The following is a 21934-nucleotide window of genomic DNA, read 5'->3' on the forward strand; positions in this document are numbered from 1 at the left end:
ACTGAACTGCTGGTATCCTGACAGTGCAGATTATATTATCCCCAAAGAACTATTTCTAAACAGGTCCACATCCTCCTTTGCCCTACTAACATTTCCTTTCCACTACTTCTGGTGGGTGGTGAATTATATATAGAAAGGAAATTATGGCATTTAAGTCCACTTATAAAAGTAGGTTTTGAAAAAAAAATATAAGCCTACAGATCACTAATGGATATCACACAAAGCTCTACAAAATCAACATTCATTGTTACAGTTGCCCTAAGCATATGTGTTAGTATCTGAAATTGTACATATTTTGTATGACTCAAATAGCAAAATAGCAGTCTTATTGGGTAACATAAAGATTATATATTCTGCCAATTATATTGAGTTTTGTTGTGATTGGGCTTATTTTACCTCAAAGAAAAGATGCAGAAAAAGGGGGGGGGTTGATCAAGTGACATATAAACATTAAATTTTCAAGTGCATTTTAGGTGCATGTGGAAGCATAATTACATCAAAACTTGACTCAGGATGCATGTCATCTCTCTCTTCCAAGAAGATGAGTTCTAGAGATAAGCTCCCTGTACTAGTTTAAGGGCCTAGAGAAGCCATTGCTAAAGGATGGTTCTCAAAAATTGAAGATACAAAGATAAGCTGAGAGCCTCAAAGGATGAAAAAGAAGTGAATTCTTTCCTCTGGGTTACAAAGCAAGGGGTTAATTTTATCTATTCTTGGCCTGTCTGCATTTTCTTTTCATGAGTAAATATTTAATGCCTTTGTGGCAGGAAGAAATCTCAAGTAACCCAAGAAACTACTGTTCCTATGGACAGACACCAAAATGAAAGAGTGATGGGCTGGTGATATTCTCCCACTGTTCCCACCTGCAGTATGGCTCAGTCTGTAAGAACTGTTCATAAAGTGTGAAGTAGGTGGTGCTCCCCTTCCGAGGAGCAGTGAGGAGTGACTCTGCGTGAGCGGGGAGTTCTTTTGTGGAGTTCCATGCTTCTGTAAAATTCTCGACACTCAGACCATATTTAAAAACACTAAACCATGTGCTTTTACAAATGAATTATGTCTTGGGTTGTAACTCAGTAGAGTTGCATATTCACTAGTCACATCAATACATATCTTAATAATATTAAGTAGCCGAAATATAACTGGTGTCTGCCAGGTTACTGGCTCTGATGTGAGCTTGAAGCTTCTTTGCACGTGGCTTGGAGTCTGTTCTGTGAGGTTGGTTTCCTAGCACGCTTGCCCACAAAGTCCTACAGTCTTATCAAGTTACTCTTCCATCAGGAGAAACCATTAAGAATGCTCACAAACACCATCCTTCTCTCCCTGCCCACGGGAACAAAGCTTGGGAAATTAGCCGACACAGCTGGCTTTTTGCTTCATTTTGCTCCTCCCCCCTCCATCCCTATAGTAAGAAAAGTTCATGGAGATCTGCCATGAATATCTCAAAAAAACGTTACCTTTCAGAATCCCATGGGCAAGCTGAGGTTCCTGTGTGCCCTGTAGAGCCCCGATACACTGTGGTCTGCAATAGTCCCCTCCAGCATGTGCTATGTGCAGACGGCCGTTCTTTCTGTTTTACAACTATCAGTATAAAGCATAAACACTACTGAGTCCCAGACACAAGGCACCACATGAGAGTGCGATATTTAGATATCTATTCCACATAACAAAGTCCTCCAGTTTTACTCTACCTAAAGTGAGCCACATGTGGAGCTCACCTACCAAACTACGTTGGGTTAGTCTCTGTGTCCTATTAGTTTGTCATTTGTGTGTATGGTGTGTGTGTGTGTGTGTGTGTGTGTGTGTGGTTTGTGTTCTTGACTGTGCAGGTTGGAAGCCACAACAGAATATCAGGTATCTGTTGCTATCATTGTCATTTTTTAAAAGGATAAAGAGAAAAGGAATATGTTTGGGGGATGTTTAGTCAGGTATGGGGGGGGTCTCCTTGGGCCCGTGCTGAGGCATCCCTTCCCTCTGAGGAAACAGTCACGTGAGTATAGTATAGAATAGAATTTATTCAGGGCATGGGGAGGGGAGTTTGAGAGGGTAGTAGAGGCAGAGAAAGAGAGTGGGGGGAGAAAGGGAGAGAGTAGAAAAGTAGAGACCAGCCATGAGCTGGGCAGAGAGAGGGGGAAAGGGAATGGGGGGAGAGGGGGAGAGGCAAGAAGACAGAGCAGGAGCAAGAGAGAGAGGATGGGGCGAGTAGCCCCTTTTATAATGAGTTAGGCACACCTGGCTATTGCCAGGTAACTGTGGGATGGAGCTTAGACAAAATGCTAACAATGGCTGCCTGGCCAGCATGCTTTTGGGACACACCTCTCCAGTTCTTGATTGACAAGTTCAAGCTGCCATACTGTGCTTTTTACAGGGGTGCTTACAGGGGTGCTGGGGATTCAAAGCCAGGCCCTATGGTTAGAGAGAAATCAGTCTTTGCCCAGTTCCTCTCTTATTATATATACTATGAATATTGAGTCAGGGTCTTACTGCATAACCCAGACTGACTTTGAATTTACAATCCTCCTGCCCCAGCTTCCCAAGGGCTGATATTATAGGTATAAGTCACAACTCTGCCAGCTATTATTATAATAATAATAATTATTATTATTATTATTCCTTATTATTTTTTCTATACATAATTACATATTATCTAATCTCCTCACCAGATTCCTTCTTACTTGCCTTTAAAAAAAAAAAAAAACTCCATTTCTTACCATTTGTAATCACAAATACACTTGTCTATTGTGTTTTCATCCTTAACCAGACTATAAACTGTAATTTGTTCTCCTCTTTAACAGAATTCTAAATGTTAGTCAATACGAATGTGTAGTGAATTAATAACAGTAACATCATATGAGAGTTGTTGAACTAGCAACTACTTGAGTTACTCTGTAAAAACAAAAGCTTCCGAACAGACCGGCCCATCATGGGTAGAAAGATGCACAGGTGGCCGGAATGCTGAGCCCTTCTGGAGCTTAATTACATGTAATAACACAAAGTCGCTCTACACCATTTCACCAGCGTTGAAGATGAGAGAGGTGTCCTTCCCGAAAATGCCTCTCCGCCCTTCCAAATCCTGTCTCCTCTGCCTTCATACTCATACTGAACAGGATCTCCTCCCCCACCCCCCCCAGTCTAAGTTCTCACGATTCTCTGAGAATATCTGACTCTAAAAGGTCACCCATCAGAAACCTAAAATGTCAGTATTTCCCTAGATACAGAGGCTCATCTCGTTTCTTTAGCCACTAAGCTAAATGACAAATCAAAGACATTCTAAGGGAGGAAAACTATCTGAAGGCGTCCTTGTAAAGCGGAATTGAAGTTGAAAAGAAAGTAAGAATGAGCCACAGTATATAGGCATCAGCAGCCACAGGGGAACCCTGCCAAGAAGTCAGAAATAACTTCTCAAGGGCAACCGTTTCTAATCTATTTTATTTCTTTTTATTACTCTTCCCAGGTAACACAAAACTTGAACGGATATGAAACCTTTAGCCAAATGTAGCTTGTCGCACGCTCTATTTATATTCTCATTTCATTTGATTTCCATTATTTCCCGATAATTCTCCTGGTATTAAAAGTCCTTTGGATGGCTGTTCTGTTTTCGATTTCCAAAGCCATTAACCCCCATTGCCTGCCCGGCCCCGGGAACGCTTCTTGACTGACAGCCTTGTTTACAGGAGAGAGGAAGGACTTGGCAGCCCTTCCGAAGTGTCAAATGAGATAGCCTCAAGAACACTGAAGAAAGTGTCACCAGAGGGGGGGTTAGCGCCACACTAGCCAGCCTGCCTCTTTGTCGCACACTAATAGGATTCTCTGACAAGCACTTTTGAGGAAGAGGGATTTGGTGGGACGGAAGAGCGCCAGATAATTTCTTTATACCTTTTATATGACTTTCAGTACTTCGACTCCCAAAATGGTAGAGGCTGACTTTAATACACATCATGAGAAGAAATGTTTTTTTTTTTTTTTAAGAAAAAAAAAAAAAAAAAAAGCTATTAATTTAAATTGCAACAGTGCCCTTCTGAAGATGAACGACTTGAGTTTTAATATCTCAGTTTATTCTAATGCACTAAACGTTTAGGATAAAATTGATGTTTTTTTATTTTTAAATTCATTTCAAAAAGCATATTTGGAAGTATGTCAAACTGTCGATTTGGACTGTCATTATTATAAAAGCTTCTGATCATACAGTAATTGGCTAAAGTTCTCTAAAATATTTACTGTATTTTTTTCCTTTTTCCCTTTCTTATTTGAATGGGTTCCCTTAAATAGGTAAGGCTCCAATGCCAAGCACTTAAGCCCCAGTCAGATCTGGAGCTGCAATGGCTGCATTTAGTTAGTATTGAATAGTTCATTACCCCGTGACAAGACTGGGAGGTGGCCCTCACTGTTACAGCATTCAGAGGCGTGGCCAGGAGAGTGTCTGCCAGTGCTTCCTCTGGGCCTAAGCCTGGTTCAGATCACGGCTTTACTTGGGTACAGTACCTCCTCCCCACCCATTTCAAATGTAGCCTGGGTGCCACCTAGACATCTGTCAAAATATCAATAAAATTACTGTGTGTGTGTAGGTGTGTGTGTGTGTGTGTGTGTGTGTGTTTAGGTAGTATCTAAAATGTTGCATGTTTATGAAAGCTTATAAGCGTTTTGCACTTTAATAATTTAATTCAAATTCACTTGCAATTTTTCTACGTATCTGTGCTCACTCTTAAGGTTTTGCCTCTGTCTTTATGTCCTTAGTATTGAACTTGGGAATTAAAACTTGGTAACAACAGCAACAACAAAACAGAAATTTGATTTTGTTGGTTTGGTTGGTTGGTTGGTTGGTTGGTTGGTTGTTTTAAATAGAGAGCCAGCAAAATAGCTCAGCAGGTACAGGGATTTGCAACATATCTTAATGGCCTCGGTTAACAACATGATGGAAGAAGAAAACCAACTTCCACAAATACTCCTATGACCGCTACAACTATGCTGACATGGATGCTCACACACACACACACACACACACACACACACACACACACACACACACACGCATGTATATATACACATACAAACACAGATAGATAGATAGATAGATAGATAGATAGATAGATAGATAGATAGATAGACAGATAAAATTTTGAAAGCCCTTAGCAACAATAACAGTCCAGGAGATTTCACCCAAAGTTTTCTTTTTGGTACATCTGCTCATTTGTCCCAGTTTTTTCTTCCATCAACCTTGAAGAAAATGGATGGATTCTGTCTGTTTTTAGTTCTGTGTAAATCATTCTTTTGATCTAAAATTATTTCATAAGAAAAATCTAATAATTGAAAAATCATGGACTAGCAGCATAAAAAATGTGCTTTGAAAATGGTTCCAAAGCACAAAGAATGGAAAAGATGGTTGATTTCAAACTTGATGATTCAACCAAATCCCATGATGTGTCCAGCGTGGAGGCATGGATGTAACTGACAATTGATAATGCCATACCTGTCTAGAAACTTTCAATCAGAAAGTTTAGAATGAAACTCTTTTTTTTCTTGTTGACCTGGAGAAGTGGCTTCTGGAGAATCCAGGTTCCATCAGTACCTACATGGTGGCTCTCAGTCTCTCAGTCAACTATATCTCCAGTCCAGATGAGACATAAAATAGTTCCCAATATGCTGTGGGAAAATAACCACTGATCCTGAATTGCACAAAGAATAAAATTTCATTCATAAACTAAACACAAATTGTTTTCTCAACAAACAATCTGGAAAAAAAAAGGAATAGGCCATCAGAAGATTTCCACTGGAGAAACCTGCATAAGGAAAAATTATTGAAATAATAAAAATGAAGCTGAGTTTTTAAAAATGGAAATTGTGAGATGTTTGGAAGAAGAGTAAGCAGAGATACTGATAAATACACTTGTCCAAGCTAATAAGTAATTTGTAAAGTTTAAGGTGTGATATACCCAAAATACTGACAAAAACTTGTATACGAGATGAAACAACCCATAGCTAAAGAGTTAAGCAGGCCTTTCAGAGTTGATAGGTCACTGGGATGTTGGCTAGCTCCCGTAATCACTTCAGATAGATTGGAAATAGAATGGGCTACTTGCATAGAATGTAGGAGAGAAGAAAATTTAAAGAGCAATAAATTCAAAACACATAAAATCAAAAAATGTAAGAAAAACAAAACAGCAAACATGATGCTTAGAATATGCCATAAAAAGTGGTAGAAATAAAAATATTGAGAGTGGAGCCCAGAAGTCTAAACACCACTAAAAAAAAAAAAAATGACAAACATCTTCAACATAACTTTTCTTTTTTTTTTTCTTTTTTCTTTTCTTTTCCTTTTTTTTGGGGAAATTCACCTCTTTTTTGTATATAAACAAAATCATAGTGCTGGGGTCATTGCTGAGGGCATCAGTTCAGTAGAAGGCTTGCCTAGCACAAACAAAACCTGAGTTGTTTGAATTAAAGCCAGGGAAAGCAAAAAAGATTAAACATGGGAAAGCTAGCTTGGTAGAACCAACCAAATAAAAGTCCATGGTATTCTAATAATATTGAAAAGAGAATAAAATTTTAGATGTTCAGCCACAGTGCACACACACACACACACACACACACACACACACACACACACACACCTCTAAACAATGAAATAATAGGCTTTTCCTCCTCCATCAATGACCAACTTCACATTTTCTATTCAAACCTATTCCCAAGGTATCAGAGCATAAAGGATGAAAAGGCTGATCCAGCCTCAACTGTTTTAGGGTGCACATGCACAAAGCCAAAGCTGTAGTCAGTTAAACTTTTTGAGGAGAGCTCCTATTTTTTTCATCTTAGGCTGCTGTTTAGATCAGTATAAATATGATTTAGATTGTTGTGGAAAACAAAATCGGCAGTAGAAAAGTGATCATATGACCTACTGACCAAAATAAAGAACATTGGATGAGATGGTCCTCAGTAGCCAAACTCCTTCTTCCTCTAAACTCATAAAATGAAGCCCCAAACATTAATTGTCCTTTAATATCCTTATTCAGGAAACAATCTAATCTGCACCCTCAGTTTCCTTTGAATGGAGTAATCTTTATTATTATTATTATTATTATTATTATTATTATTATTATTATTATTATTTTAAAAAGCATTTAATTGGGTCTGGTTTACAGTTTCAGCGGTTTAGTCCGTTATCATCATGGTGGGAGTAGGGCAGCATGCAGGCAGATGCTGGAGCGGTGGCTGAGAGTTCTACATCCCGATCTGAAGGCCGAGAAAAAGAGACACTGGGCCTGGCTTGGGCTTTTGAAACCTCAAAGCCCACCCCCAGTGACACACTTCCTCCGACAAGGCCATGCCTCGTAACCCTTTTAATTCCTTCAAACAGTTCCACTCCCTAAGTGTTTCCACATATGAGCCGCTGAGGCCCATTCCTATTTCAACCAGCACACTTCCAAACCAAGGCCACTCAGTCCCTGCCGGTGCTCCTGAGATCCTCCTTCCCCTCATCACTCTTCGGGATTGGTACATAGCTTTGGCCATCACAGACCACCCACCTGGCAGTGGGCAAGCAGCAGAGCAGAGGGCCAGCGACGGGAGGGAAGAAGCACAGTTGTTGGTGTCTAGTAGGGAGCATTTGGGGGTTGGGAGGGCTATGGAACAGAGACCCAGAACATCACTGTCCAAAGGACCAGCAGGTGACAGTCCCACCTCAAGCCCCCTACCTGCAGTAAGAAGGCAGGAGGACACTGCTAATATGTGTTCATTGCCAAAATCACATTAAGAAAAACACCAGGCACGGTGGCACACACGATTCGTCTCAGCACTCCGGAGGCAGAGGCAGGAGGATCCCTGAGTTCAAGGCCAGCCTGAGTTTCCAGGACCACTAGGGCTACACAGAGAAACCCTGTCTCGAAAAACCAGAAACAAAACAAAACAAAAAACCCCCCAATCAACCAACCACTGTCTATAGAGCACACACGTATTGATTGGGGGTCACCAGTCAGTCACTGGGCAAAATGCTGTGCTAACACAGTCCTGGCACGCTGAGATGGCGTCTCCCCATTTTATAGATGAGTCACTGAAGCTCAGCAGGCATCGGAGCAGCCTAACCTCTGGCCACCGGCCCAGGGGCAGGTTAGTTGCCAGTTAGTGCCAGATCTTGATGTCCCCTCCCCAGGAGCAGGTCCCAAGGACGGAAGGCAGCACAGGATGGTAGGTAGTGCTGAGGCAGGCCTGTGTGTACCCTTGTAATGTGCATGCCCGGCTGGCAGTGCGAAAACTGAACATCAAAACCCGGCCATCAGCACTGCCTGTCACCAGCAGGTCGCCGCACAGGGAGCATTCGCAGCCTACTGCATAGCCTTCCACCTTGTGACCTTCATAGCGTCGCCGTCGCTGTCTGCTCATCCGATAGGGCCACACGGAGGAGAAGAGAGCCAGGTAGTTGCCATTGGTTTGCGCCAGGAACACAGGTTCCCTTGGATGCAAGGCGAGGCTGGGGCAGGTGTACCTCTCATGAAAGATCTGATTGGAGATCTTGGCAGAGGTCCGGAAATCCCAGGCAACAATGGTTCGGTCAGCAGAGTCCCGGGTGGATGCATCGGTGCTGCTAAGGAACTCGGAGCCCTCCTGGAGGAAGAGAATGTCCAGGGTCTGCTGGACGGTGGCCTTGTAGCTTTTCAGCACCTTGCCAGTCCTCATGTCCCAAGCTTTGATTTCAGAGCTGAAGCCGCCACATAAAAAGACGTTGTGGTCTTTTGGATGAAATTTCAAGGTGGTGACTCTGAAGTCACTCTGACCACTAAACACTTGGGTTCCTGTTTCGAGATCTGTTAGGTGCAGGGCAAAGTCGAAGCCGCCACTGAGGATGTGCCGGCCACAGGGAGACCACCGTGCAGCCCTTACCGCCTCACTGTGCACAGAGTAGGTCTGCAGGCAGTGTCCCGAGTCCACAGCATTCCACACCTGCTGAGCACAGATGTCATGTCGCAGTCCTACTTCAGTCAGCTACCTGTCCTAGAGTGCGGAGAGCACACAGCCAGGCCATAGTCAAGGGACCTGAGGCCCAGAGAGTACAAGGAGCCATTGTGCCTCCCCTTAGGAGACAGGTGCCTCCCTCCCCTTCATCCTGGCTCCCTGCAGGGAAGGAGCTGAATGGAGTAATCTTGCTATTTTTGCAAATCTGTGTGAGCCTTTGTTTCAAGTTGTTTGGATAAGAGGCCAAGAACAAGAAAACAGTAAATACCACAAGATCAGCAAAATGGCAGCAATTAACATATACTTTTCACAATACCTCTAAATATTAATGGTCTAAATTTTCCAGTAAAAAAAACCAGATGCTATTGTTTGAATGATATGTCCCCCATAAATATTTAAATACTTTGGTCCCAGGCTGGGGGATGTTTGAGAAGGATTAGGAGGTGTGGTGTTCTGCTAGAATAAGTATGTAAAGAGAGTGGGCTTTAAGATTTTGAAAGACTTCGGGTTATCTCTCCCTGCTTCCTGATTGTGACTGCTGCTTTGGGCAACATTCCTGCTGCCTGCTGCCGTGCTACCCTCCTATGATGGGCTCTTCTCCCTCTGGAACCATATGCCTGAAATAAACCCTTCCCTCTATAAGCTGGCTCGGTGGTGGTATTTTTATCACATCAATAGAAAAGAAAACAATACAACAGAATAACACATTGGATCAAAGAAAAGAGATAGACTTATTTGTTGACTCTAAGAAATATTGCAGGAATCACACAACCTACACTTTGACCACCAATAATATTTCCATTCACTTTTCCCTCTTACTTTTTTCCTATCAAGCCATTAATCACTGTTTTCCCCTCTTGCATTCTTCTATTCTTACCTATAATAACTAATATTAGTGGGCATCATAATGTCACCATTCATTTATTCCCCCAAATTATTGATATTTAAGAGGTGACTACTATTTATTATTGTATTTCTATAATGGGGAGTTGTATTGGTTTCTGTGTGCTGATTGGAATGAAACACTTTCCTACTGTCCAGTGAAGCACAGGATGTCTCACTCCAACAGTGACAATGACTTTGGCAGTCGCAACTGCTTCTTTAGCTTCAGCATGATCAGCCAAGACTCTTAGCCAAGTACCATATGAATAGCCCCTGTTCCAAATAAAGTCATTGCTCCCCTCTAAAACCCCATGAGCTAGACCCCAACTATCCACATTTCTTTAGCATTTTTATTGGATAGTTTATGTATTTACATTTCAAATGTTATTACCTTTCCTATCTTCCCCTCTCCCATCTCCCCTTCCCCTGCTTCTATGAGGATGCTTTCCCTCCCACCTACCCACTCCCACCTCCCCACCCTGGCATTCCCCTACACTTGGGAAATGAGCCTTCATAAGACCAAGGGCTTCTTCTCCTGTTGATGTCTGACAATGGCATCCTCTGCTAATATGCGACTGGAGCCATGAGTCCCCACATGTGTACTCTTTGGTTTGTGGTTTAGTCATTTTTATCTACTTTGTTCCCACTAAAATGGCCCATCATATCCTGCTTCTAGCATTCAAGGGCTTTTCCATTCCAATTTAGCAAATATTTCCAAATTCCTTAGATTTAAAAAAAAAAAAAAAAAAAAGTCCAAGGCATGAAACCTACATACTATGGTCTATCATAGTAAGAATCTCACCCACCTTCCTTGCTACCAATTTCTGTTCTAGCTTCATTTCTGTTGCTGAATTAAAACATGTAATAACAAAAAGTGACTCAAATGGAGAAATAGATTATTTTAGCTCAAAGTTGAGGTTACAGGGAAGTCAGGATAACAAAAACAAAGAAAAAAAAGAAAGGAAGGAGGGAAGGAAGGAAAGAAGGAAGGAAAAAAGGAATAAAGAAAGCATGATACTGACACAAAAACGAAGGTGTAGATCAGTGGACAAGAGCACAGGATCCAAACACAAACATGCATCCACAACTATATATTTATCTACAAACATGCCAAAACATATGTTGGGGAGAAGTTGGCCTCTTTAACGAATATACCACAAACTCTGAATATCCATGTGAAGAATACAATTAGACCCCTATTTCTGACCCTGCACAAAACCTGACTAAGGCTTGTAAGGCTTGAAACTAAAATTGGCTGTGATGTCCTGAATGAGAATGGCTCCCATAGACTCATATGTTTGAATGACTGGTTCCCAGTTGGTGGAACTGTTTGGGAAGGAGTAGGAGGTGTGGTCTTGCTGGGGGAGGTGTGTCACTGAGGTTCCCTCTCCTTCTCCCTCATGCTTGTGAATCAGACTTAAGTTTTCAGCTACTTCTCCAGCGCCATCCCTGCTTGCCTGCCACCACGCTCTTTGCCGTGACGGTCATGAACTCACACTCTGGAACTATAAGCAAGCCTTAAGTAAAATAAAATTTAAAGATTTCTGTTCCACAAATTAAATGGTTAATCTAGGGGGGGGGGAAGCAGCTACAAAATGGGAGCAAGCATTTACTCACTTTTCTGATATGGGATTAATGTTTAGTATACACAAAGAGCTAACAGAACTAGACAAAAACCAGCCTGATCAGTGGATTAAGAAATTGAACAGCCAGCTCTCTCTCAAAAAATTAAAGGGAAAATAATGCCCAATGTACACATGAAAAAATTATTCACTAGACATCAGAAATGTGGCCATCAAAACTATATTGAGGAGCCAGAGAGGTGTCTCAGTGGTTAAGAGCACTGAGTGTTCTTCTAGAGAAACTAGGTTTGATTCACAGCACCCACAACTATCTGTTGCCCTCTTCTGGCCTTCGTGGGAACTGCATGCATGTGGTTCACATGCACGTGGGCAAAACATCCACTCACATAAAGTAAGATGAATGGAAATTATATTGTGATTCCATATCACACCAGCCAGGATGTCAGGCATTAAACAAATCATTAACAAATAATAGTGAATTCTGAAGAGAACTGAATCCTACACCGTGCAGGTGGAGGTGTGAGCTAGCTCAGTCCCTGTGGTAATCAGTACGGGCATTTCCCAAAAAGTCTTGACCTGTCCTTACCACTCAGGTATTCAGTCAGCAGACTACAGGTCAGCAAATCACAGATGTACCTGCGTATGCATGTGGAGTGCAGCATTCTCCCATATCTGAGCTACAGAACCAGCCTCAGTACTCAGCCAAGGAATGCATAAAGAAAGGATGGGGCAGGTGTACAAGTGACTGTTTTCTGCCATAAAGGTGACATTAGGTCCTTTTTGGAAATACGGATGTAATCTGAAATGATACTGATTTAGTGCATAAAGCCAGAATCAGAAAGACAAATAGGATATTTTTTCCCATGGGTGAGTCTTAGAGTTCATGTGGCTATGCAAAATTATCTGTGTGCACAGGACATGAATATAGAAGCAAACTTGTGTATGGGAAAAAAGGACCACTAATGGGGAGAGGAGTGAGAAGAGAGAAGATAAATGGTGTGGGGGAATAATCCCAACATGCAATGTACACTCATATGAAGTGTTTTTATGTAGCACATTACCGTGGACAGTTAACAAATACAACGAAATGTTTGAAGGTAACAGAACGCCCTTCTATCTGTGAATGAGGAACATCCAGAAGTCAGCAAGCCTGAATTTAAACCGCCATAGCTCTAAGGTCAGAGACAGCTCTTGGCAGTTGATGAGAAGAGCAAGAAGGTCAAATGCCGACACATTAAAACGTTCCGGTGGCAGGAGACTCGGCTCAGTCGGTAAAGTGTCTCAAGAAAGGTGTATTCATGGCTGGCAGCAAATCTCATTAGTTCAGAATTTGAGAGCGCTCAGCCTGTGGTCAGCAGGCCAATCAAGTTCCCCTGGAGCCATTGCTTTGCTACTTGGGACTTACTGTAGCATTCGAGCACTTTCAAACTGACAGAATGCTCTATGCCCACTGCTGTATCCGTCAAACACGGAGTTTGGCTGCTTCGGGGGTGGGAAAGAGTAGGCAGGTCCTCCGCCAGTATAGATCGTGGCATTGTGACTGATTCCCCAACTCCCAGCACACACGAGACACCTCCTAGTTGGCACATTAGCCACTTCATGGATGTGACCTGTAAAAACCTCTGCTACAAACTGCAAAGCTAAGTGTGACTGGCAGAGGATCCTGTTACTTTCAAAAGAAAAAGAGCTGCAGATGTAAAGATGGTAATATTGTACACTTGACCACCACAGGCTCGGCACCAAAATAAACCAAGGTAAAGACAAGAAGACTCCGTGGATTCTAAAGGTCACCCACCTTCTGTGTATCCAACTGGAACTCTCCAAGTGTCAAAGACCCAAAAGGACGCCACTCCTGTCTCATCCGGTTGTCGTTTCCTTCTGTCCTTTCCTGTATTTCTTACTACACTTCCATTAGAATTTTCACTTCATTACATTCAAACATTTTAGCGCTGCTTGTATGGCCCTTTACACAGCCTCCTAATTTTGTTCCTGCATTTTCCTACTGTTAAGCAATCTTTTTTTCTTTTCCTTCTTATCCTTCTTTTCTTTCTCCACCCCATGTTTCTGTCCTTTTCCCCAGTATAGAGAAAGCATTCCTAGTTGTGAGAGCACAAGAAAGAATACATCTTGTAAGAAAACGTTGGATGAAAAGAGATAAACACGCAGACCAAAAGAACCTTGATACTAAGTGGGAAGAAAGTAAGAATGATGACCCAATCTACAAGAAAAGAAAAACAGCCAATAAAGTTACAGGAAATGTTAATCATCTCTAAATAATAACTTCAGATGGAAATGAGCTCAGTTCATCAATAGATTCACCACGATAGTTGACTAGATTTTAAAATCAGAATCAACTCTTCGTTTTTGCTAAGAAGCATCCTTCACTAACATAGAGGTCTGCAGTCAGTAGTCAGTGGGGAAGCAGAAACATTTCCTCTGGAATCAATAGTTTGACAGTGGTGCTCACTTTCGCCCCGCAGTAAACATGATGCTCAGAGAATCAGAGCAATAGGCAAGAGCAAGTCCATTCAAAAGTCTCTAAGATCCCACCAGAAAACTTTCACACAATAAACACTTTTAGAGAAAGAAAAAGTGTTTTCAGAATAAACATGAGATTTAGTAGCTTTTCTATGGACCAAAACCAAATCTGCTAAGAACGTTCCCCTCTGCCCCCTTATTTATGGTGGACTTAATTAAAATAAAATATCTAGATAGATTGTTCAGAGAATGATGAAGGAGAGAAGAGGCAGGGTCCACGTGATGGCTATTCTTAGTTGTCAACTTGACTGCATCTGGAATGAACTACAATTCAGGAGTGAAAAGGGCACGCCTGTGAGAGATTTCCTGCTTAGTTTGAGGTAGGTGAGTCTACTTCTAGTCCAGACCTTCTAGTGGGAAGACGCACACCTTAGATCCGGATCTGGAGGTGAGAAGGCATCTACCTCTAATCCAAACCTTGAGGTGGAAAGACGTACCTTCAATATGGGCCAGACTTCTGGAATCCTGTATAAGGACACAGAAGAAGGAAGCTTTCGCTCTTTGCCTTCTCTCTCAGCTCCTAGCACACACATGCTTTCCTTCACTGGCACGGGAGCTACTTCTTTGGGATTCCAGCATGTACAGATGACCAGCTGAGATATCAAGCTTCGTGGGACTGAGAATTACAAGGTGCTTGGACTTTCCACTCACAGTCAGCTATTGTTGGGCCATCTGGACTGCAGCCTGTAGTCATTCTAATACAACTATATTAATATTATAATTGATCTAAATTAATATTATAACATAATGTTATAATGTTATATATAATATATATTACTATAATAACATAATATTGTAATGTTATAATGTAATAATGTTATAATGACATAATAAATATCCTATATATGTAGAATTTATTAGAAATATATATTTAATATATATGAGAGATAGCGATTAGATAGATATATGATGATGAAGATGCATGACAGATAGATAGATAGATAGATAGCTAGATAGATAAATAGATAGATAGATAGACAGACAGACAGATAAATGGGAGATTGATGGTAGATAGATTATAGACAGACAGACAGACATATTCCAGACATATTCGTTTCATAAGTTCTATGATTCTATAGAATCCTGGCTAATACAGTAGAGTCTTATAAGATAATGAAAAACGTTAGTTGGTTGTGATTTTTAACAAATACAGCATCAGGCTTCATCTGCTAGAGCCAGAGAGGTCACCTTTCAACAGAGCACATCTGTGCCAGCAGTTCCTCCTGTAAGTTTCCTTAAATGTCTCTTATTTAGCTTCCACTCTCCCATGTGTATATTTATATTGCTCATTTAGGTGCTAGGGCTGTTGTTTGTTTCTCTGATACACTCTTTGGCCATAGACCATATCACACACACACACACACATAGACACACACACACACACACACACACACACACACCACCTCTTATTCTTATGTCTTTTCTTCTCTCTCCTCCCTCTGCTCTCAATTTTTTAGGTCTTAATCGTCACTTTCCACAACCATCACAATATCTAGAATCTGTGCACCCCAACAGCATCCTATCCCCTTCTCAGCTTCTTTACTCCCTACAATTTTTGTCTTATCAAAGTCGATCTAATACTTAATCTTACCTCCCTCCAATTCCTAATCTTATTGACTAAAGCCAAGTATATTTCACAATAACTTTAGTTGTTTATGCTGCAACAGTTATTGAAATTAACTGTTATTAATTGGCTAGCACAATATCTACATAGTGCTCTTACAGGTAATATTCTACTCGGGGAATAAAAAGAGCTTACACCAAGGACTGCAGAATGAAGAATTGTTTTCTGAACTACACATTCAAGACCCACTTGAACATCAAAAACACTTCCACTGAAAGAGTCCAGCTGATAAAAAAGGCATAAGCTAAGCAACAAAATATCATCAGATGCATAAATATTAACTCAGTAGCATAAGAAACATAAAATAAAATGACAATATAACTTCCTCAAATCGTATTAACCCTACAGTCATGGCACCTAATGTGAGGAAATTAGATGAAATCCCAGATAGCAAACAATATACTTCTAAGTATGTTCAAAAACACAAGCAACTAGATGAAAACAAAAAGACAACAGACAATATGGAAGAGATAGAGTACTGAAGAAAAGCAATCTGAAATATCAGAAGTGAAGGTGGTGTGATACAAGTAAACCAACAACAATTCCCTCGATATAAAGTCTCAGCTATAGGATGGGCCAAGGAGAGGTCAGACGTCTGGCAAGGTAGAGGACATGGTACAATCCAACAAAGACAAAGATGAAACAATAAGAAGGTACCAGTGGGGTTTCTGGATTATCACCAACACTCTGAAAAAGACCCAAGTCTATCAATAAGGAGCATAGGAGAAAGAAAATAATCTAATACTAAATGAATAGAAAATATTTTCAAAAGAATCTTAAAAGATGAATTTATCTTCCTCTCTTTCAACTTTCATTCAATAAATACCCTTTCTGTATTTGGTGCTTAGATAAAACATAGACCTAACACCATTGCCTAGAAGAGAACCTTCTGTTTGTTTGTTTGTTGTTTGTTTGGTTTTGCTAATGACATAGTATTAAACTAAGTCCCAATAACTTATTATTCTCAAATTAGGGCATCTTTCAACACTCATTAAGAAAGCTTCTATCTGTAGTGACTACCACAGAGACCAACAATTAGTCACGGTGCATAGAATGAGAGATTGTTGAATGCTTAGCACTAACTGGAACTTCTATATCATACACCTCCACAGAAGGCTCAGAGATCTCTGCATAAGAAGACATAGAATGACTGGAAGAGGTGGGCACAGTGGGTGGATAAATACCAGGAAACAACGTCCTCCAGATACAACATGGAAGCTGCACATATGGACCCCAGCTATAGCCGCAGCATGTACCAGCCTGATGAAATATTCACGTGGGGGAAGACATGGAGCACAACTCTTAGATGAAGAACTATTGGCCATTGAGATCTTCCAGGGAGTAGAGAAATCTCTGTTCTTTAAGAATGTTGCCCCTGCTGAACTGAAGACACGCCAGTGAAAAGACACATGTCCAAGAATATTTGATCAGCACAAATAGGATAAGATGGGCATGGGGGTGGGGCACAGAGATGGGTAGGTAGGGAAGTAGAAATGGGTTAGAAGGAGTCTGGGGAGGGGATTAATATGATTGAGACTCATTATACAAATCTTCAAAGAACAAATTTTAAAAAGGGGTCCTAACAAAAAAATTTCCAGACTTAGATAAAGAAACAATATTTTAGATATAGGAGCATGTGGGGTACCAAACAGAGAAGACTAAGTAGGCCATCCCTCTCATAGTATCCTTACTGGGTTAACCTGTGGCTTTACCTGTAGTAGTGGCAGCTTTATGAAGTTGGATGTATCTATATTCTGGGTATGTGTCTTAAAATCATAACATCCTCTCCTTGGAGTGCTCTGTTTACCAGTATGAAATAATCTCTATGCTTCCTAATTTGATGCCAACTTAACACAAGCTAGAGTCATTTGGGAACAGGGAACCTCAACTGAGAAAACATCCCCACTGGAATAATCTATGGCCAAACCTATGAAACATTTTCTTCACTGATAACTGATATAAGAGGGCTCAGCTCGTAGGAAGTGCCAACTCTGAGCAGGTGGTCCTGAGTTCTACAACAAATCAAAGTGAGCAAGTCAGGAGGAGCAAGCCAGTAAGCATCTTTGTTTCATAACCTCTGCATCAGTTCCTGCCTCTGGGTTCCTGCCTTGACTACTCTGGTTGATGGCCTATAGGCTGTGTAATGAAATAATTTCTCCCTCCCCAGTTGTGTTTGATGATAGCCCTTTATCACAGCAACAGAAAGTCTTAGATACCCTCATTATCTTTTCTCATTAATATAGTTTAGAGTCTACTTTGACAGACGTTAGAATAAATGCTTCAGTATGTTCCCTATATCCATTTTGTTGTTGTTGTTGTTGTTGTTGTTGTTGTTGTTGTTGTTGTTGTTTGGAATACTCTTTTCCTCCTGGTCATCCTAAGGTACCGTGTCTGCCTTCTCCATCAAGGTACATTTCTTAGAGTCAACAAACAGGAGCTTCTTCATTTTTCTTCCAATCTAGTAGTCTGTGTCTTTTGATGGAGCAACTGAAATCATTAATATTCGAGTTAGTATAAAAAGCATAAACTGATTTCTGAAAATTTGTTTATTTTTAGGGTTTTTTTTTATCTTTTGCTTAACTATTATTTTGTTGTGGCTTATTTATTTTTCTGTGGCCTTGCAAATAGGTTTGTTTTTCTCTTTCTTCAAGTAGTTTCTGTAGAGATTGTTTAGTGATTATGAACCCTTTTAGTCTATTTTTATCACGAACATTTATTATTTACATTCAAAGCACTGAGCACCCTCCAGGTCCACCCTCACAGACTCCCTTCCCCCATCCCCCTTCTCCTCTGAGGGGTTCCTCCCACTTACATATTTCTCTCACCTTGTCCGACCATGACTGTGTAGGGTTGGGGCATCCTCTTCCACTAAGGACAGACAAGGCAGCCTTGCTGGGGAACAGATTCCAGAGTCAGTCTAGAGCTTTAAGGACAGCCCCTGCTCCCTTTGTTGGGGGACCCACGAGAAGGCTGAGATGTACATTTGCTATTATGTGCTAGGGGCTTCTCTCAAATCCTTATATGCTCTTTGGTTGATGGCTCAGTATCTGAGAGCTCCCAGGGGTCCAGGTAAGTTGACTCTTTTGGTCAACTTGTGGAGTTTCTTCCTACTTCAGGGCCTTCAATTCCCCTCCTCCCCACAACTCTTCTATAAGAGACCTTGACCTTCATCCAATGTTTGGCTGTGGGTCCCTGATCAGAGGTCTTTGGTACTTCATAGAGATTCCCCTATTCCCAGCAGATGCCTGTTTCCATTCTCCTGACCCTCTGACCCTCTCTCCTGTCTCTTAGGTAGGATTGTGGGGGTTGCCTTTGTATCAAATCATCCACAAATAGTGATAGTTTGACGTCTCCTTTTCCAGTTCGTATCTCCTGAATCTTCTTTTGTTGCTTTATTGTTCTGGCTAGAATTTTGAGCACTATATTGAAAAAATAGGGCTAGAGTAGACAGTCTCTTCTTGTTCCTGATTTTAGGGAGATTTCTTAAAGATCTCCTAAATAGAGATTTAATTTAATGTCGGCTATTGGCTTGCTATATATATTGCATTCATTATGTATGTGCCTTGAATCCCTGATCTCTCCAAGACTTTTAATATAAAGGGGTGTTATATTTTGTCAAAGACTTTTTCAGCATCTAATAAGATGATAGAGTGGATTAAATTGATGGATTTTCATATATTGAATCATCTCTGCATCCCTGGGATGAAACCTAATTCATTATGATGAATGATATTTTTGACGTGTTCTTGGATTTAGTTTCTGAGAATTTTATTGAGTATTTTTCTGTCAATATTCATAAGCAAAATTGATCTGAAGTTCTCTTTCTTTGTTGAGTCTTTGCATTAGTTTAAGTATCAGAGTGACTAGGGTCTCCTAGAATGAATTAGGTAGTGCTCCTCCTGTTTTTATTGTGTGGAATTGTTTGAGGCATTTGGGTATTAGCTCTTCTTTGAAGGTCTGGTAAAATTCTGCTCTATTACTATCTGGCCCTGAACTTTTTTGGTTGGGAGACTTTTAATGGCTTCTATTTCTGTAGGAGTTATGGGGATGTTTAGATAGTTTACCTGATCTTGATTTAACTTGGTATGATTTTCTATCTAGAAAACCATTCACTGGTGTTCGCAGCCTCCGCTGCTCTCTAACGCCAGCGCTGCCTCTCCCTTGCTGAGCTCCAGCCGAAGGAGAAGGGGTAAGTAAGGAGGTGCCCGTACCATGGCTCTTACAAAGCCACCTGCCTGCAAATCCACTGGTGGTAAAGCACCCAGGAAACGACTGGCTACAAAAGCCGCTCGCAAGAGTGCGCCCTCTGCTGGAGCGGTGAAGAAACCTCATCGTTACAGGCCTGGCCCTGTGGCGCTCCGTGAAATCAGACGCTATCGGAAGTTCACCAAACTTCTGACTCCCAAGCTCCCCTTTCAGCGTCTGGTGCGAGAAATTGCTCAGGACTTCAAAACAGACCTGCGCTTCCAGAGCGCAGCTATTGGTGCTTTACAGGAGGCAAGCGAGGCCTATGTGGTTGGCCTTTTTGAAAATACCAACCTGTGTGCTATCCATGCCAAACGTGTAACAGTTATGCCAAGATATCCAGCTAGCACGCCGCATACGCTGGGAACGAGCTTAAGAGTCCACTATGAGGGGAAGCATTTCATTCTCAAAAATATTTTTTCCTCTTCGTCCTGTTATCAGTAGTTCTGAATGCTAGATATTTTTTCCATGGGGTCAAAGGCACCTAAGTGTATGACTGTGAGTGGAAACATAGGGGACAGAATCAGGTACTGGCAGTCTCTCCACGTTCATTTGTGTGTGTGTATGTGTGCATTTTTAAATATAAATGCAAGATGTAAAGCATTAACACAAGCAACATGTTTCAGGGAACACATTTCAACTTTGTAACAATTATAAATAAACCTGTTAAAATTTTTCTGGACAATGCCAGCATTTGGATTTCTTAAAAATAAGTAAACTTCTTATTCACGGCAACTAAATGGTGTTTGTAGAATACATTAAACTAAAAAAAAAATCATTCAATTCATTTAGATTTTCCAATTTTATGAAGTACAGGCTTTTGAAGTAAGACTTAAAGATTTTTTTCCTTCAGTGTCTATTGTCATATATACCTCTCATTTCTGAGTTTGTTAATTTGAATACTGTCTCTCTGAATTTTAGTTAGTTTGGCTAAGGGTTTGTCTATCCTGTTGATTTTCTTAAATCACCGGATCTTGGTTTTTAGATTCTTTGTATTGTTCTTTTAGTTTCTAACTGGTTGATTTCAGCCCTGAGTTTGGTTATTTCCTGCCCTCTACTCCTCTTGTGTGTGTTTGCTTCTTTTTGTTCTAGAGTTTTCAAGTGTGCTGTTAAGTTACTAGTATGAGATCTCTCCGATTTCTTTATGAAGGCATTTTGTGCTATGAACTTTCCTCTTAGCACTGTTTTTATTGTGTCCCATAAGTTTGGGTATGTTGTGCTTTCATTTTCATTAAATTCCAGAAAGTCCTTAATTCTTTTCTTTATTTCTTCCCTAAATGATCATTGAGTAGAGAGTTGTTCAGTTTCCTTGAATACATTGTTGCTGTTTCTATTGTTGTTGAAATCTAGCCTTAATTCATAGTGATCTGATAAGATACAAGGAGTTATTTCAATCTTGTATCTCTTGAAGCTTGCTTTGTGTCTGATTATATGGTCAATTCTGGTGAAGCTTCTGGGAGGTGCTGAGAAGGTATTTTTTTGTTTGGGGGTGAAAGGTTGTATAGATATCTGTTAGATCTATTTGGTTCATAGCATCTGTTATTTTCATTCTTTTTCTTAGTTTCTGATTCAGTGACCTGTCCATTGATAAGAGGTGTTAAAGTCCCCCATTGTGTGTGTGTGTGTGTTTGTGTGTGTGTGTGTGTGTGTGTGTGTTTGTGTCATAGAGAGGAAGAAAGGGGGGGGGATTTGAGCTGTATTAATGTTTCTTTTACATATATATCTGCCCTTGCATTTGGGCCCTAGTTATTTAGAATTGAGACATCTTGGTGAATTTTTCCTTTGATGGGTATAAAATGTCCTTTTCCATTTATTTTTATTACCTTTTGGGGAAACTCCATTTTATTATATATTAATTTCTACTCCAGATTATTTCTTGGGTCTGTTTGCTTGGACCAGCCCTTTACTCTGAGGTAGTGTCTATCTTTATTTCTGAGGTGTGTTTCTTGTATATGGTAGAATGATGGATCCTGTATACATATTCAGTCTGTTAGTCTGGTGAAAGATATTAATGACCAAAGATTGTTAATTCCTTTTATTTTGATGTTGGAGGTGGTACTGTGTGAGTGTAATTCTCTCCTTTTGGTATTTGCTGTGAGATCATTAATTTCTTGTGTTTTGG

The 21934-nt window shown here is 40.7% G+C and overlaps 1 protein-coding gene and 1 pseudogene across 2 annotated transcripts; one reads left to right on the forward strand and one right to left on the reverse strand.

Annotated features, from left to right (window-relative positions):
- Positions 1–8109: 8109 nt before the first annotated feature.
- Positions 8110–13266, reverse strand: LOC308421193 (WD repeat-containing protein 25-like; the record flags this gene model as incomplete). The annotated part of the gene is made up of 2 exons (XM_080917472.1): positions 8110–8928; positions 13201–13266. 2 exons carry the CDS (start codon positions 13264–13266, stop codon positions 8110–8112), a joined length of 885 nt encoding a protein of 294 aa, XP_080773598.1.
- A 6513-nt stretch (positions 13267–19779) lies between these two features.
- Positions 19780–20188, forward strand: LOC308420656 (histone H3.3C-like; annotated as a pseudogene). The gene has a single exon. The product of its transcript is annotated as a histone H3.3C-like (transcript).
- Positions 20189–21934: the final 1746 nt, after the last annotated feature.

Source organism: Micromys minutus, assembly GCF_963924665.1.
Source record: "Micromys minutus genome assembly, chromosome: 5".
Taxonomy (NCBI): Eukaryota; Metazoa; Chordata; class Mammalia; order Rodentia; family Muridae; genus Micromys; species Micromys minutus.